Source organism: Callithrix jacchus, chromosome 7 (assembly GCF_049354715.1).
Source record: "Callithrix jacchus isolate 240 chromosome 7, calJac240_pri, whole genome shotgun sequence".
In the NCBI taxonomy this organism is placed as follows: Eukaryota; Metazoa; Chordata; class Mammalia; order Primates; family Cebidae; genus Callithrix; species Callithrix jacchus.
The window spans coordinates 160,143,493-160,157,691 of record NC_133508.1 but is presented as its reverse complement, the minus strand read 5'-3'; the positions used below and the strand labels follow the sequence as shown (position 1 = coordinate 160,157,691).

Sequence of the window (14,199 nt, the reverse complement as noted above, 5' to 3'; positions counted from 1 at the left end):
CCCTAACCCCCTAACCCTAACCCCCTAACCCTAACCCTAACCCTAACCCTAACCCTAACCCTAACCCTAACCCTAACCCTAACCCTAACCCTAACCCTAACCCTAACCCTAACCCTAACCAAGCCTAAGCCTAACTATACTCCATGGCTCTCACCTTCAACCGCAGTAGTATAGGTTGTCGAGGCACACAGATCATGAGATCTGATGGTTGAGACCAGCCTGGACAACATGATTCACCCCCGTCTAGACTGAAAAAAAAAAAAATTAGCTAGACATGTTGTCACTTACCTGTAATCCTAGCTCCTCAGAAGACTGAGGAAGGGGAATTGCTGGAACCTGAAAGGAGACAGTTTTAGTGAGGTTAGATTGCTTCACGGCGCTTCAACCTGGGCAGCAGAGCAAGACTGCATCTCAATAAAGGAAGAAAGAAATAATCAAACAAACAGACGGACCCAAAGAGGGAGACCGAGGACCTTAACTGCAGACAATTCTTTATTGCCACCCTAAATCTTATGAGATGCCTGTCATCCCAGACGTTCTGTTTATGGATGAACTAGCTGACAGTTTTGTATTTACATGGTCAGAACAATGAGTGCTTCTACTTGATTCCCAGATTCTCCAAAATTCCCGTGGAGCCACACCACCTCCTGTCTTGGCACTTCAGGAGTACGATGCTCTTTTCTGAGAGGATTTGTTTGGTAGACCGTGACCTCGATTCCTGCCTCTAAGCCTAAGGATAGCTGCTGAGAACAGCAGCCACCACCGTTTTGGTACTAGAACAGTGCTTTTTATAGTGCACTCATTGGTGGATGCTGTCATCACAACCTGGCCGTTTGGATGTTCGACTGATGCTTTATGCCGCAGAGTCCCTGCGACTCACCGACCCGTGATGGAACTCACTGGAGCTCAGATATGTAGCGCTACCTTGTTTCTCTATGACTGGGAGTGCAAACATGGTTGATGTGTTTATTTCCCATTTTTTACTTTGGAGGTTTTGTTTTGTGAGATGAGCTCTCACTCTGTCATGCATCCGGGAGTGAAGTCATAGCTCACTGCAGCCTTGAGCTCCCGGGTTCGAGCCATCTCGCCTCAGCCTCACAAAGTGCTGGGAATACAACTGTGGCCTACTTTTGAGATTTGAGTTATTTATGTATTGTAGAGATGAGTCTCTGGAGATGGGTTCTTGGTCTGATAGGTGGTTTGTAAACATTTTTCCCAATCTGTAGCTTATCTTTTCATCCTCCGAATTGAGTCTTTCACAGGGCAAAAATGTGGTCTCCCTTGTAGATACTCGGCCCCTATAGCAGGAAAGCAGACACACACAGTACATAAATAAACAAGTGGATGTGTCCATTGAGTTAGTGTTCGTTTGTGGTAAAGAGATCCTAGACAGATCAGTGCTGAGAGGTTATTTCATTCAGCAATAGTTGACCTGGGGATCATCTCTAATCTCATGCTTACTTTCTGTTACTCCACTGTCTTCTGTTACTGCCGGTGGGAAAGCAATTGTCAACATGTTCTTGCTTCTTTCCACCCTCTTCAGTAGCTTTTAGGACCTTTCCTTTGTCGTTTCTGCAATTGTGTTGAATGGGTCTAGGTACGGATGGATTTATTGTCTTGCGGATTGTGCCTCCAGACTCGAAGGATCCTGGATCCTCTCTGTTTTTATTCTGGAATTTTTTTTTAAACAGACTCTCACTCTGTCACCGGGCTGGAGTGCGGTGGCAAGATCTTGGCTCGCTGCCACCTCCACCTTCTGGGTTCAAGCATTTCTCCTGCCTCAGCCTTCTGAGTAGCTGGGATTAAAAGCACACACAACCACTCCTGGCTGATTTTTGTATTTTTAGTAGACATGGGTTTTCACCATGTTGGCCAGATTGGTCTCAAACTCCTGACCTTAGGTGGTCCGCTCATCTTAGCCTCCCAAGTGCTGGGATTACATGGATGAGCCGCCACACCTGGCCTGTCGTTTCTTTGAGACGAGTTGGATCATCTCATTTCATCCTCCCTTTGTTATATTTTCCGATTAAGTTTTAAATGTCTACGGATGGCAGCCACGAATTCTGGCATCTGTAGCCCTTGGAAGTCCACTCCTCTTGTTGAAACTGACATTTATGCCCTTTTAATGGGGCTCTGGCTGTGGCGATTGTATGTGGCGCTGGCTGAAGGATCTCAAGGTAGCTAGTGTCAGAACTGAATTAGAGGTCCGCCCTGGTAGTGGAGACGAATCCCCACACGTTTGCTCATAGAAGTCATCTTCTGTGTGGATGATGATTTTTGAAGTAGGAGAGCAGAGGAAAAACGGGGGCTGAGCATTTTCCCTAAACGATAGTGGACATTCAAATCCCTCGTGAGGCTGGGCGTGGTGGCTCACGCCTGTCATCCAGCACTTTGGGAGGCTGAGGGAGGTGGATCACCAGAGGTCAGAAATTCATGACCGGCCTGGACAACTTAGAAAAACATCATCTCTACAAAAATACCTGCCGGTATTTTTGGGAGGCTGAGGGAGGAGTATTGCTTGAATCTGGGAGGTGAAAGAGAGATTGTGCCACTGCACTCCAGCCTGGGTAGATCATAAATAAGACATATAATTGACTCACAGTTCTACAGGCTGTACAAGCACAGCTCCAGCATCTGCTTGCCTTCTGGTGAGGCCTTGGGAAGCTTATGATCGTGGTAGAAATGGGAGTGTGTGCAAAGAGAGAGAGGAGAGGCAAGGCTCTTTATAAACAAACTGCTCTCAGTTGAACAAATAGAGCAAGAACTCACACTTCACCAAACGCAGGATGCTAAACCATCCATGAGGGATGTACACCCTCTAACAATAATCAGATTTGGAGGAGACACACATCCAGGCTGTATCAGGCCTTAAATGATTTGTTTTGACTCTTAGCTCCTTAAATGACAATTATTTGCTCTTTCTGATGAGAGAGAGAGAGAGAGAGAGAGAGAGAGACAGGTTTTCCCTCTGGCTGGAAGGCAGATGCCAGACAGGGGGCAGAGTGCCCGCCAGATGGGACACTTTACCGCATTGTGGAGGAGGGTCAGGGACACGAAGCTGCAGGCACAGAGGTCGATATAGGTGGCTGCCAGAGTACAGGCAGGCTGGAGCTCCCAGGTGCCACAGGAGTCCTGCACACAAAGGCTAAGGAATGGTGCAGGCTCCATCTGAAATCAGGGCCACCCAGTCACTGTCTCTAGCCTAGGCCTCTGCTCCATGCCAATACCCAGGGTAGATTGGGGAAAGAGCTTGCTGTGCTCCAGGGCACAGGCTCACACTCACCACCCGGAAGCAGTTCCCCAAGCTGGATGAGGGGTCTTGAAAGAAGGCCCGGTGGGCGGGGCTCTGTCCTGGGCAGGTCGGCTCAGGCTTCTCGGTGGCCCTGCAGTCACCATCCACCTGGTGGGACAGACGCAAGACTCATGCATGCAGCTGAACCATGTGGCTCCCCCACATACATTGGCCTTAGCGGGAGACTCCACCCAACCCTGGGTCTGCAAAGACCACTGCAGAGCCGGCAGGCCACCTGCCGCTCCTGGGACTCTGCAGTGAGCGGCCCTCGAGACACTCAGCCGGAGGGAAGAAAAGCAGGTGCACCTGCTCACCTGCCAGGCCGGGCTGAGCTCCTCCAGGCTCTGAGCCACAGAGCCGTCCGACAACATCAGATCAGTTCCTGCTTCGTTGTCGCTGGTGTCCAGGAGGCCAGCGGATATGCCTGTGGGGAGGAGGAAAGATGAGGTGATCCTGAGAGCCCCTGATCCTCCACCAGGGGTCCTGGATGAGAGATGAGCCTCAGGCACACGAAGGATTGGTAAAATCCCTCCACCCCAGACTCCCAGAGCTCTGGCCCCAAACCCTCATCAGAAGAAGGAGAGAAAGCACAGAGACTGAGGACAGCATGTGTCCCCCCATCCCCTCTCCACATCGTCAGCACGAGTGGCCAGAATCCAGGCCTGCCCTTTGTGTTCTTTGGCAGAGGGACCACAGAAAGGCCAACTCCACCTTGGAGCCATATATCCAAGGGATGCGGGAAGAAAGCCTGGGCCTTGGTGCCAGCCTCTCAACCACAGTGGCTGCCTACAGCTCGGGGACCTGTTGCACTGGAAGCTGAGAATGGTGCATCCCGAACAGGATTTTGATGGTGGGGCCAACTCTGCCAGGGCCCAGATTAACCGTGGTGCCACAGGTGCACAGTCAGGCTGCAGAGGCCGGTGGCCATGTCACAGGACATGGAGACCCCGTCCTCACTGGCCGGCTCAATCCTGGGGACCTCCCTCCTTTTCATGGCAAAAGGCAGCCGGAGGTCTGGACGGCTATCCCGTGGCATGGAGGAGTTGTACAGCCTGTAGGCCTGTGGACCGGAGGAAGTGGGCAGGAGGGATGACTGACAGCCAGGGGACGAGCTTCAAAGTGCCATCCCCCAGGCAACCTGCCACAGGCATAGGTCTCCAGGGAAAGCTTGGGCCTCTCCTCCTTACCTAAAGGCTGGAGTAGATGAGGTCACATGGTTCAGCTCCAAGGTCAGGGCCATGAGCCCCAAGCCTGTCCGACTCAGCATCCGTGAGAATGTGCTGTGAGCAAAGTCTTGGGACAGGAGGATGCTGCTGCACTGGACGCTGAGGTCCCACACCCGGCCGTCAAAAGTCACCACGTGCTGGGCCCCGGCAACCAGGGCGTGGTCTGGGGAGAAGCAGCCACAGAGGCACGCTGAGTGGAGCCAGATCCACCCACCGCAGTGGGAGCACGATGCCTTCTGGGTACCCCATTGCCTAGAGCCTTGGCTTGGCCTGCCCTGAGGCCAGGAGTCCCCCTCCCCTGGTGCGGCAGCCAGAGGCCCAGTGATCCCCCACCAGCTTCAGGATGACGTGAGCTGAAGGGCTATGGCCCGATTCAGCCCTAACGAGGAATGGAGTCCCCAGACCCACTACAAAACTGCTGTGCTAAGTAACATAGCCTGGCTCAGAGGCCACATGGTCATCCTTCTGTTTACATCGGATGTCCAGAGCAGGCACAGCCATGGACACAGCAGGCAGACTGGTAGCTTTTAAAAACAATTGTGGTAAGACATGCACAACTCTGAATAAACTGGAAGCCAATGAATCGTGCACTTAAAATTCACACATCGGCCGGGCACGGTGGTGCTAAGCCATCCCAGCACTTTGCGAGGCTGAGGAAGGAGGATCACTTGAACCCAAGAGGTCAAGGGTGCGGGGAGCTGAAAGCGCACCGCTGCACTCCAACCATGACAACAGAGTGAGACCTAGTCTCAAAAAAAAAAAAAAAATTATACAAGTCATCCATTTAATCTCAAGGAAGCTGCTCAGGTGGGGAAAAAACATTGACCGTTTAAGTGGATGGCCAACGGCTACCTCAAACATGACACTGGTGTCCTGCAGACCAGCCCTGTTCATGGTAGGGAAGAGATGGCCTGTGAAGGAACAGGTCTGACCAGTCCAGCCAGTGTAGCCCCTGAGCTGTGCCTTGGGGGTGTTCGTGCCCATGGTAGGAAAGCACCATCCATAATGCACAGCCAGACACCTGTTGGCCAGGGCCAGCATCCCAAAGGAGGCGCTACCGGCCCCGTGGTCAGCTGTCAGAACTGAGGGGCACAGAGAAGCCCATGGTCACACGCACAGGACTTCAAGACCAGGCTGTTTTTTTTTTTTTTTTTTTTTTTTTTACAAGATCAGCGTGCTGCTTTGACCTGACTACACCCACGCTTCTATGGAGCCGTAGACTTCCATGTGAGTCGCACACCGATAAACCGCTACTTGCCAAGCCTGGGTACGGTGGCTCCCACACGGACATGAGGGGCTTCCTCGTGCATTAAAAACCATACATGCTCCTTACCCACGTGAGTAAGCCACGTGGTTACCTGCATTTCACAGTAAAGGAAGCTGAGTCCACGGATGTTAGCAGACTCACCTGAGCCACAGGCAAGCTTCTCGGGAGCCCAGAGCTCGTCATCCCAGCACCGCCCTTAGCTGCACTGCTGGGCAAGGTCATATAATCTGGAGAAAAGCAGGATGTGCAGCCTCAGCCCTAGTCCCATAGGACCTTGGAAAGTCCAATAAGCTCTGGGACTAGCACGGTAATGCCACAGGCCTCTGCAGGCTTCCCTGTGCCCCCACAGTCCCTGCCCCTGCATGGCCCTGCTGTTGTGCCCACGGGGTGGGGGCTCCCAGGGAGTAGGGTGGCACAGCCCGGGGCAGGACTCATTCCTCCAGAGACCCTGCAGCAGGCGGCACCTGAGCCGGTAGAACTCGGATGGCATGTTGGCCCTGGACAGTTGTCGGAGTGGCCACGGCAGCTTCTCCTTCATCAGGTAGCCAGTCCCCCACCCCCACACCACATCGCCCCCAGGCAGCAGCTGCGTCACCACCACTGAGTAGTTCCTAGAGGGAACCCACAGGACAAGCTGCTGAGCCGTGCTTTCTTTGGCTGCAGAGGGGGAGCTCAGAGGTCTGCAGGAAGAGCTCTACCATGGAGAGCATTGGGGTGCATCTTGGGGAGGGCTGTCCTTGTTCTAGAAAATCCCATAATGAGCTGGAGGAGCACAGAGGCTGACATGACAGCGGAGGTGGTGGGTGATGCCGGGACAGAAACAAGCTGCCCTATTTTGATGACACAGATATCTTATGTCATGTCTGATCTGCCCCCTGGGTCTTGGGCAGCATGGGGACTCTGTGTCTGGATGCAAAAAATAGCAGCTGGAAGGTGTAGGAAATTCTTTTGTTTTTTTGAGACAGAATGTCATTCTGTTTCCCAAGCTCGAGTATAGTGGTACGATTTCGATTCCCAGCTACCTCTGCCTCCTGGGTTTAAGTGATTCTCCTTTCTCAGCCTCCAGAGTAGCTGGAACTACATGCACTCACTGCCATGCCTGGCTGATTTCTAAATTTTTAGTAGAGTCAGTGTTTCACCATGTTGGCTAGGCTGGTCTCGAACTCCCGACCTCAAGTGATCTGCCCAAAGTGCTGAGATTACAGGCATAAGCCAGTGTGCCTGACAGACAGGTCTAGGAAATTTCTACAGTTGAGGGGAGGACTGGAACTTTCTCAATATGTACAGTAGGGTCAAGCCTGAGAGATCTGAATGATCAGGGAGATCTCGGCTCCTGTGGGGGTGAAGTGGGAAGAGAAATATTGCACGCTCTGTTGTTGATGGGCCACTGAGGGGGACGGGCAGGTGGACTCGCTTACCTTTTAGGGAGCCCAGAGGACCTGCAGCTGGGGGAAGGAAGCAGCTTCGACACCCTCACTGCCATTTAAATCCATTTTTTGGTATCCCCACGAGATTCCAATCACCGGGTAGGCGAATAACCAGGCAGGTGATTGTTCAACAAGCCAAAGCCCCGCCCTGGGAGCTCTTCCCTTCCTCAGCCTACATTCTGACCGCAAGGCGGCAGGAGCAGGAACTTGTATTACGTGGAGCCTTTTCCCCATGATGTGGGTCCGGTCCCTATTCTACAGCTGGGGAAACTGAGGCACACAGAGCCGATGCAGAGATATCCCAGGAAGAGGCAGAGCCAGAATCCAGATGCTCTGCACCACCACCTGCATGGAAGAAGGGGCGGCCCCCTTGCCTGTAGCCCGGTTCCTGGTGGGCATCATGGCTGTGAGGGAAAAGGATATTTGGTCCCCAGACCCCTGCTCTAGACTGGGTTCCCCATTTCTATCCACCACCCCCGTGTTCTCAACACAGGGACAAAAGGGGCCTTTTGAAGTGAAAGGGTGATCACAGCCTTCGTAGGTCAGAGCAGAAGCCAGAGTCCTCCTCTCATTCCCTAGCCTTGGAACCTCCCAGTCGCATCAGCCACACCACCTTGCTATTCAAACAGGACAGGCACGGTGGCTCATGCCCGTAATCCCAGCACCGAGTCTCTGGAGCCCAGGATTCTGAGACCAGCCTGGGTAATACAGTGAAATCCCACCTCTACTAAAGATACAAAAATTAGCTGGGTATGGTGGTGAATGCTTGTAATCCCAGCAACTTGGCAGGCTGAGGCAGGACAATCACTTGAATTTGAGAGAGGTTGCAGTGAGCTGAGATCACACCATGGCACTCCAGCCTGGGTGACGGAGAATGAGACTCCATCTCAAAAACAAACAGGCCAGGCACATCCCTCTCCCAGTCCTCTGTGCAGTGGAGCCCCCACCTGGAGCTCTCTTTCCACACTGGCCCCGTGGCTCTTGCTTGAACTGTACTTTCTCCTCAAAGCTGGCCATGGCCACACCATAGGATCCCCAGCTCACCATCTCACCAATGTTCCATCTCAAGCATTTGCCACCTAAGGTATGGCTCAGTGGTGGTAAACGATGAGCGGTGGGCCACACCCAGCCTGTAGCCAGCTTCTGCACAGCCTGCAAGAAAGAAGGGCTTTTATGTGTTTAAAAGATTACATAACAGGTCGGGAGTAGTGGCTCATGCCTGTAATTCCAACACTTTAGAAGGCCAAATGGGTTACATGACTGAAGGTCAGGAGTTTGAGACCAGCCTGGAGTGGCAAAACCCTGTCTACTAAAAACGCAAAAAATTAGCCAGGTGCAGTAGTGCACACACCTGTAGTCCCAGCAACCCGGAGGGCTGAGGCAGGAGAATCACTTGAACATAGGAGGCAGAGGTTGCAATGAGCTGAGATCACACAACTGAGACAGAGCAAGGCTCCATTTAAAAAAAAAAGATGATTACAAAGCAAAAGCAAGGAAATGTGACAGAGCAGAATGGCCTGCTTAAGAGGTGATTCTCGGGCTTTCTGCAGGGAGCTGTGCATACTCTGCTGTAGATGATTTCTTGGGCTTTGTGTCTGTCTCTGAGTAAAACTGAGCTTCCTGAAGGAAGGGGTCATATTTGCCCACTGCACTCTTCCGCAGCAGCTCCTAAAATCCTGCCTGCACTGGGACTGTGCTCACGAGGTCTCTCTGGAGTGAGGAAGAAACCCCAGTTTCCTCTCCTGTGCAATAAGGAGTGAAGAAGCCTCTGTGTAGGGCGGTCAAAGTAGTCAGTGAGTCAGAGCATGTTGAAGGGTTCAGCACTGCAACTGATACGTGGCAGGAACGCTGGATGCGACACCCCAAACCCAGCGTTACCTGGCTGTGAGGCCATACAGGTCCAGCAGGGCTTTGCAGAGCCTCTTCAGTGCCCATGAGAACGTGGCCTCAGCCCAGGACAGCATCTGGTGGGCCACCTGGAAAGGGAGGGGACAGTGAGAGCTGTCTCGGTCATCCTCAACTGCCAGCCACATCTCATCCTTGCTCTCACTCACCAGCTCCAGAGTGCCTTTCATGGCCCCCAGGGTCAACCTGATAGGCCTGGGACCCTGGTTGCCTGGCATCCCGGCCACCCAGGCCTGTAGCCACCACATGGCCTCCTCTGCCCGCTCCCTCCACACCTCATCCAGGGGCCACAGCATCACTTCCAGGTAGGAGTCCTTCAGTGTGGCCAGGGGCCTTACAACTGGCAGCCAACACCCACCATGAGGCCTCTGGGCAGCTCAGAGGCCCAGCCCAGGCCTCAAAGAGATAGGGCCTCTTCCTGGGATTAAGATGATGGCGGGAGTGGAGGAAAAGGAATAGAGCAGCAGGCACTGGAGATTGCGAGTGAGTTGTCACAGCAGACCCGAGCTGCCTCTGCATGACCTGCTCATAGCTTGTCTGGGAACTTGGACTGGGGGAGGGTTCCCACCAATCCTAGGAGTGATACAAGGTGCTCTGCATCTGAACTGTTTGTACAAACGTGGCTTACTCGAGACCCCTGCTTGCCTCCTAGGAGTCTGACACTGTGCTCTGAGCCGAGCAGCACCTGCCAATTAGGCAGCCCCACCAAACACCCTGGGTGACATAGTGCTGGGACAGACAAGTGCGTCCCATGTGAAGGCACAGGGACTGGGAAACGATACTAGGTGTTGGCCGTGGTGCACACTAGACTCCACCCCGGCCCCTTCCCTGTGCCAACACTCCTGCCTCCTCTCACTGTAGTCAATGACAGCTGTGAACAGCATAGTGTGCAGAGTCCTGAGCACTTTTTCAAATTCACTGCCCTGTGGGTGGCCATGGGACTCTGGCACAGCAGAGAGGCTATGGAGGTGACATTCAACAGCCAGCCAGAGGGACGCCAACCCTGACATTGGTCAAGGTCTTAGCCCCAGATGGTGGAGAGGTCAGAAGTTCCTAGTCCTGCCAGGAGGGCAGTTGGAACCAGGCAGCCGCCACTATGACTGCCTAATTTTGGTATTTTATTAGAGGTAGGCTTTCACCATGTTGGCCAGTCTGGTCTTGAATTCCTGACCTCGTGATCCACCTGCCTCAACCTCACAAAGTGCTGGAATTACAAGCGTGAGCCACTGTGACTGGCTTTTTTGTAAACTTATTATTTGTTTATTTTAGAGATAAGATCTCACTCTGTTGCCCAGGCTGGAGTACGGTGGCACATTCTTGACTCATTGCAACCTCTGCCTCCAGGGCTGAAGCAATCCTAGATGAATAGACATAAGACTGAAGCTGAAGTGCCAGCCCTGGATTCTTTCCTATATGGCTATGCTATTGGAAGCAAGTTCATCTCTGGGGATGAGCTCAGGGTACTCAGATCACCACTTGCCAGACTCAGGTACTCTCTCTGGACATCCCACCTGGCCGGGGCACCCGCCTTGTGACTGAAAGCCAGGATCTGTGTGCAGTGGAGTGTGCGGCCCGGCCCCGGCCTGTAGGCGCCGTCTGAGCCGCTCTCTGTCTGCAGCCTCTGGCCAGTGCTGCACTGGTGCACTGGCTGCTTTGCCTGAGCTGTGAGGATCGATCAAAGAACCCCTACCCTCCTCTGCCAGGCAGCCCTCCACCAGGGCTCCAAGAGGAGGAGGCCCAAGCCCAGCCTGGCCTCTGCCGTGTTCTCCCAGCCCTGTGGTCTGCTTCGCCCGTCACTCCATTAAAACCTGTCCGTGGGGAGGTCTTAAGAGATGAATGAATGTCCCCTAAACAGACACACTTTTTTTTCTTTTTTTCCTAATGAGCAGCTACTAAGTCCTACTCAGAGCCCACAGAATGACTGATGGAAAATCCTGTGGTGACAGCGTATTTTAGCTCACAGAGCCACAGCCACAGGAACCGGGGAAGGCCCTGCCACCTCCACCTTCCCCGCAGCCAGGCATGCAGTGCCTTACCCGGGAGGCCATACGGGATACTCAGGGATTCGGTCGACAGCCAGCCCCACTGCTGCAGCAGGCCAAGGGCATGCAGCCCTGACAGTCCTGACACGAACAGCTTGGCATCCAGGGCAGCCACTCATCATCCAGCCTCCTTCCTTTCCATCGGTGCTGCAGGGATAGAGAGCAGGCAAATGAAAGGGTCAGCCACCAGGGACCGACACCGCCAGCCCCAGGCAAAAAAAGGACTCGGGAATACCCCAGGGTCCTTGGGATTGGGGGATCCTTGAAGAGTCAACACCTGGGCCCTGCACAACAGCCCACAGACAGGCCTGATCGTGGCTCGCTGCAGCCTTGACCTCCAAGACTCAATCGATCCTTTCACCTCACCCTCCCAAGTAGCTGGTACTACAGACATGTGCCACCACCTTGGCTAACTTGTGTGTGTGTGCATGTGCATATATATATACACACCACTTTTTTTTCTGTAGAAACAGGGGACTCAGTATGTTTCCAAGGCTGGTCTTGAACTCCGGGGCTCAAGCAATTCTCTTGCCTTGGCTTCCCAAAGTTCTGGCATTATAGGTGTGGGGCACTGTGCTTGGACCAAGGATAAAGTAGAATGAGGCCGGCCAGAGTGAGTCATTCCTGTAATTCCAGCACTTTGGAAGGCCAAGGCAGGCAGATTTCCTGAGGTCAGGAGTTTCAGACTAGCCAGGCCGACATAGTAAAACACCGCCTCTACAAAAATACAAGTAAGTAAATAACCAAGTATGGCAGGAGGCACCTGTAATCCCAGCTACTTGGGAGGCTGAGGCAGGAGAACCGCTTGAACCAAGGAGGCAGAGGCTGCGGTGAGCCAAGATTGCACCATTGCATCCAGTCCGAGCAACACTGTGAGATTCTGTCTCCAACAAAAAAAAAAAAAAAAAAAAAGAAGTAGAATGAAACAAAATCAAATAGGACAGATGACAAAAGAATTAACTACACACATCATGGGTCGTTAAATAAATGTCACCTTCTGAAGCTTCTGCGTCTGCAACACTGAAGGTCATCCAGAACAGACAGGTAGAAATGGGCAAGCTGTTATGACTCCCAAACACCCACGTGAGGTGGTCAACAGTCACCGCTCCGAGTGCCCCCAGCCCCAGCTCCTGTCCTTACCTTAGAATCTTTCAGAAAACATAAGCGGCACACCCTGGTGTCACCGCCCTGGCTCTGGCACAGTGCCAGCATCTGCTAAGCCTGTGTGTGTGTTTTAAATGCCCCGTGTATTTTAGGCCAATGTTTTACATATGTTTCTTATTGTGGGTGATGCTATTTTATGGTTTGTGGGGACAGCTGGAGGTTGTGGGAAGTTCTGGGGGCTCACACTGAGCCTGAGTCTGTCCTTAGATGGGATGTTGATATTGAGAAACTGAAGTGATGAAGATCATCAGGAGGCATTTGGCCCACACCCTAGCCTGGTCATGGAGGAGACAGGACACAGGGAGTTGCATCTCCTACCTGTCACATGGGCCTGCTCACTCAGCAGATGGCTCAGTGATGTGGAGAGGCCAGCTTGCTGCCCACCTGCTGTGTGAGGTTCCCTGTAAAGATGACAGGGCTGCCCCCATCACCAGTTTCATCTCCAGCTGTGCCTAAAACCACTCAGCCTTGCTGACCATGGGTGGCAGCAGGTCTCTCTAGCCCTGAAAAGGCCTTGGTGTCATCTGAAATGACAGGCTTGGACAGCAAGCCCAGCCGTGATTACACAAGCTGGGACCAGAGAGAGGGCAGGAGATAGCCAAGCTAATGGCTTTCTATGCCGATTCTTCCGCAATTTTTAATTTTTCTTGAGACGGAGTCTCACTCTGTCACCCAGGCTGTAATGCAGTGGCAGGATCCAGGTACATTGCAATTTTCGCCACCCGGGTTCAAATGATTCTCCTGCATCAGCCTTTCAAGTAGCTGGGATGACAGACGCACACCACAGTGCCCAGCTAATTTTTGTATTTTTAGTAGAGACGGGGTTTTACCATGTTGGCGAGGCTGATCTCAAACTCCTGAGCCCAAGTGATCCGCCCACCTTGGCCACCCAAAGTGCTTAGATTACAGGTGTGAACCACTATGCCCAGGCCTTCCCCAATTTTTTAAACTCCGGATTTCTCAAAATTAGAAACCTGTGTTATAAACACAGAGGACTCCTCTTCTCTCCTTGACAACCCCCTCATTGGATCCATCAGGAACTCAGTCGACCGTCGCTATGGAATGTGACTAGAGTCAACCTCATCTGCCACCTACGCTGCACACCAGCTCCAGCCCTGGTTATTGAATCTGTCTGACTGCAACATCCTCCTGGCTCTTCCAGCTCCCATCCCGCCACTGGCAACGGATCTCCACTTGCAGACCAGACACGTCCGATGATGGCATATAGCGTTTTTTACTGTACAATCCAAAGTCCTTGAGGCCCGTGAAGCCAGAATTTTGTTGGTCACTGGTGCAGACATTGGCGGGCGGGCCACAGGAACAGCTCACTACACTCCAAGGCTCCACGTGAGAGATCCTCTAGGAAAGCCACGAGCAACTACAAATACCGCGTTTGATGGCCCTGCCAACCTGCAGACACACCTCACACACCCCTCTGATAGCCACTAGCTAGTCAGTTCACCCAAAAGATGTCAAAACAATACTAGCTATTATCAGACCGTCACTACTTAATGCTGTATTTCCCTGATCCCCACCGACGTATGTGCAGATGTCTGTGGACGAATGTGTATGCATCTGTGTACGGATTTATCTGAACATGGATGTGTGTAGATGTGTATGTATACAGCTATACCAAAATACACAGATAGGTGTGTATGAATGTGTGGATATGGATTGTGTGTACAGTGATGTGTACATGAAGGTGTCTATATGTAGACATGTGTATGAATGTGTGGGTGTACAGACGTGTGTGTGGATGTAAAGACATGTATATATATGAATATGTGTATATGAATGTATCTGTACAGATATGTCTACATGTGGATGTAGATGCTTGCAGCTCTTCCTGCTGACAGGCACCTCCTAGCGCTGGCTT

The 14,199-nt window shown here is 52.5% G+C and overlaps 1 protein-coding gene across 1 annotated transcript in view; it reads right to left on the bottom strand.

Annotated features, from left to right (window-relative positions):
* Positions 1 to 600: 600 nt before the first annotated feature.
* The window catches only part of LOC144577181 (uncharacterized), a 90,955-nt gene continuing 77,356 nt past the window's right edge, over positions 601 to 14,199 (bottom strand). Inside the window, exons 2-9 of the mRNA XM_078333085.1 lie at positions 11,154 to 11,306; positions 9,091 to 9,188; positions 8,160 to 8,364; positions 5,927 to 6,012; positions 4,480 to 4,681; positions 3,607 to 3,716; positions 3,284 to 3,400; positions 601 to 1,298 (exon numbers count right to left, since the gene is read on the bottom strand). Of these exons, the coding sequence (XP_078189211.1) occupies positions 4,646 to 4,681; positions 5,927 to 6,012; positions 8,160 to 8,364; positions 9,091 to 9,147 (384 nt within the window). The 5' untranslated portion in view covers positions 9,148 to 9,188; positions 11,154 to 11,306 and the 3' untranslated portion in view covers positions 601 to 1,298; positions 3,284 to 3,400; positions 3,607 to 3,716; positions 4,480 to 4,645. The remainder of the gene's footprint in view (positions 1,299 to 3,283; positions 3,401 to 3,606; positions 3,717 to 4,479; positions 4,682 to 5,926; positions 6,013 to 8,159; positions 8,365 to 9,090; positions 9,189 to 11,153; positions 11,307 to 14,199) is intronic.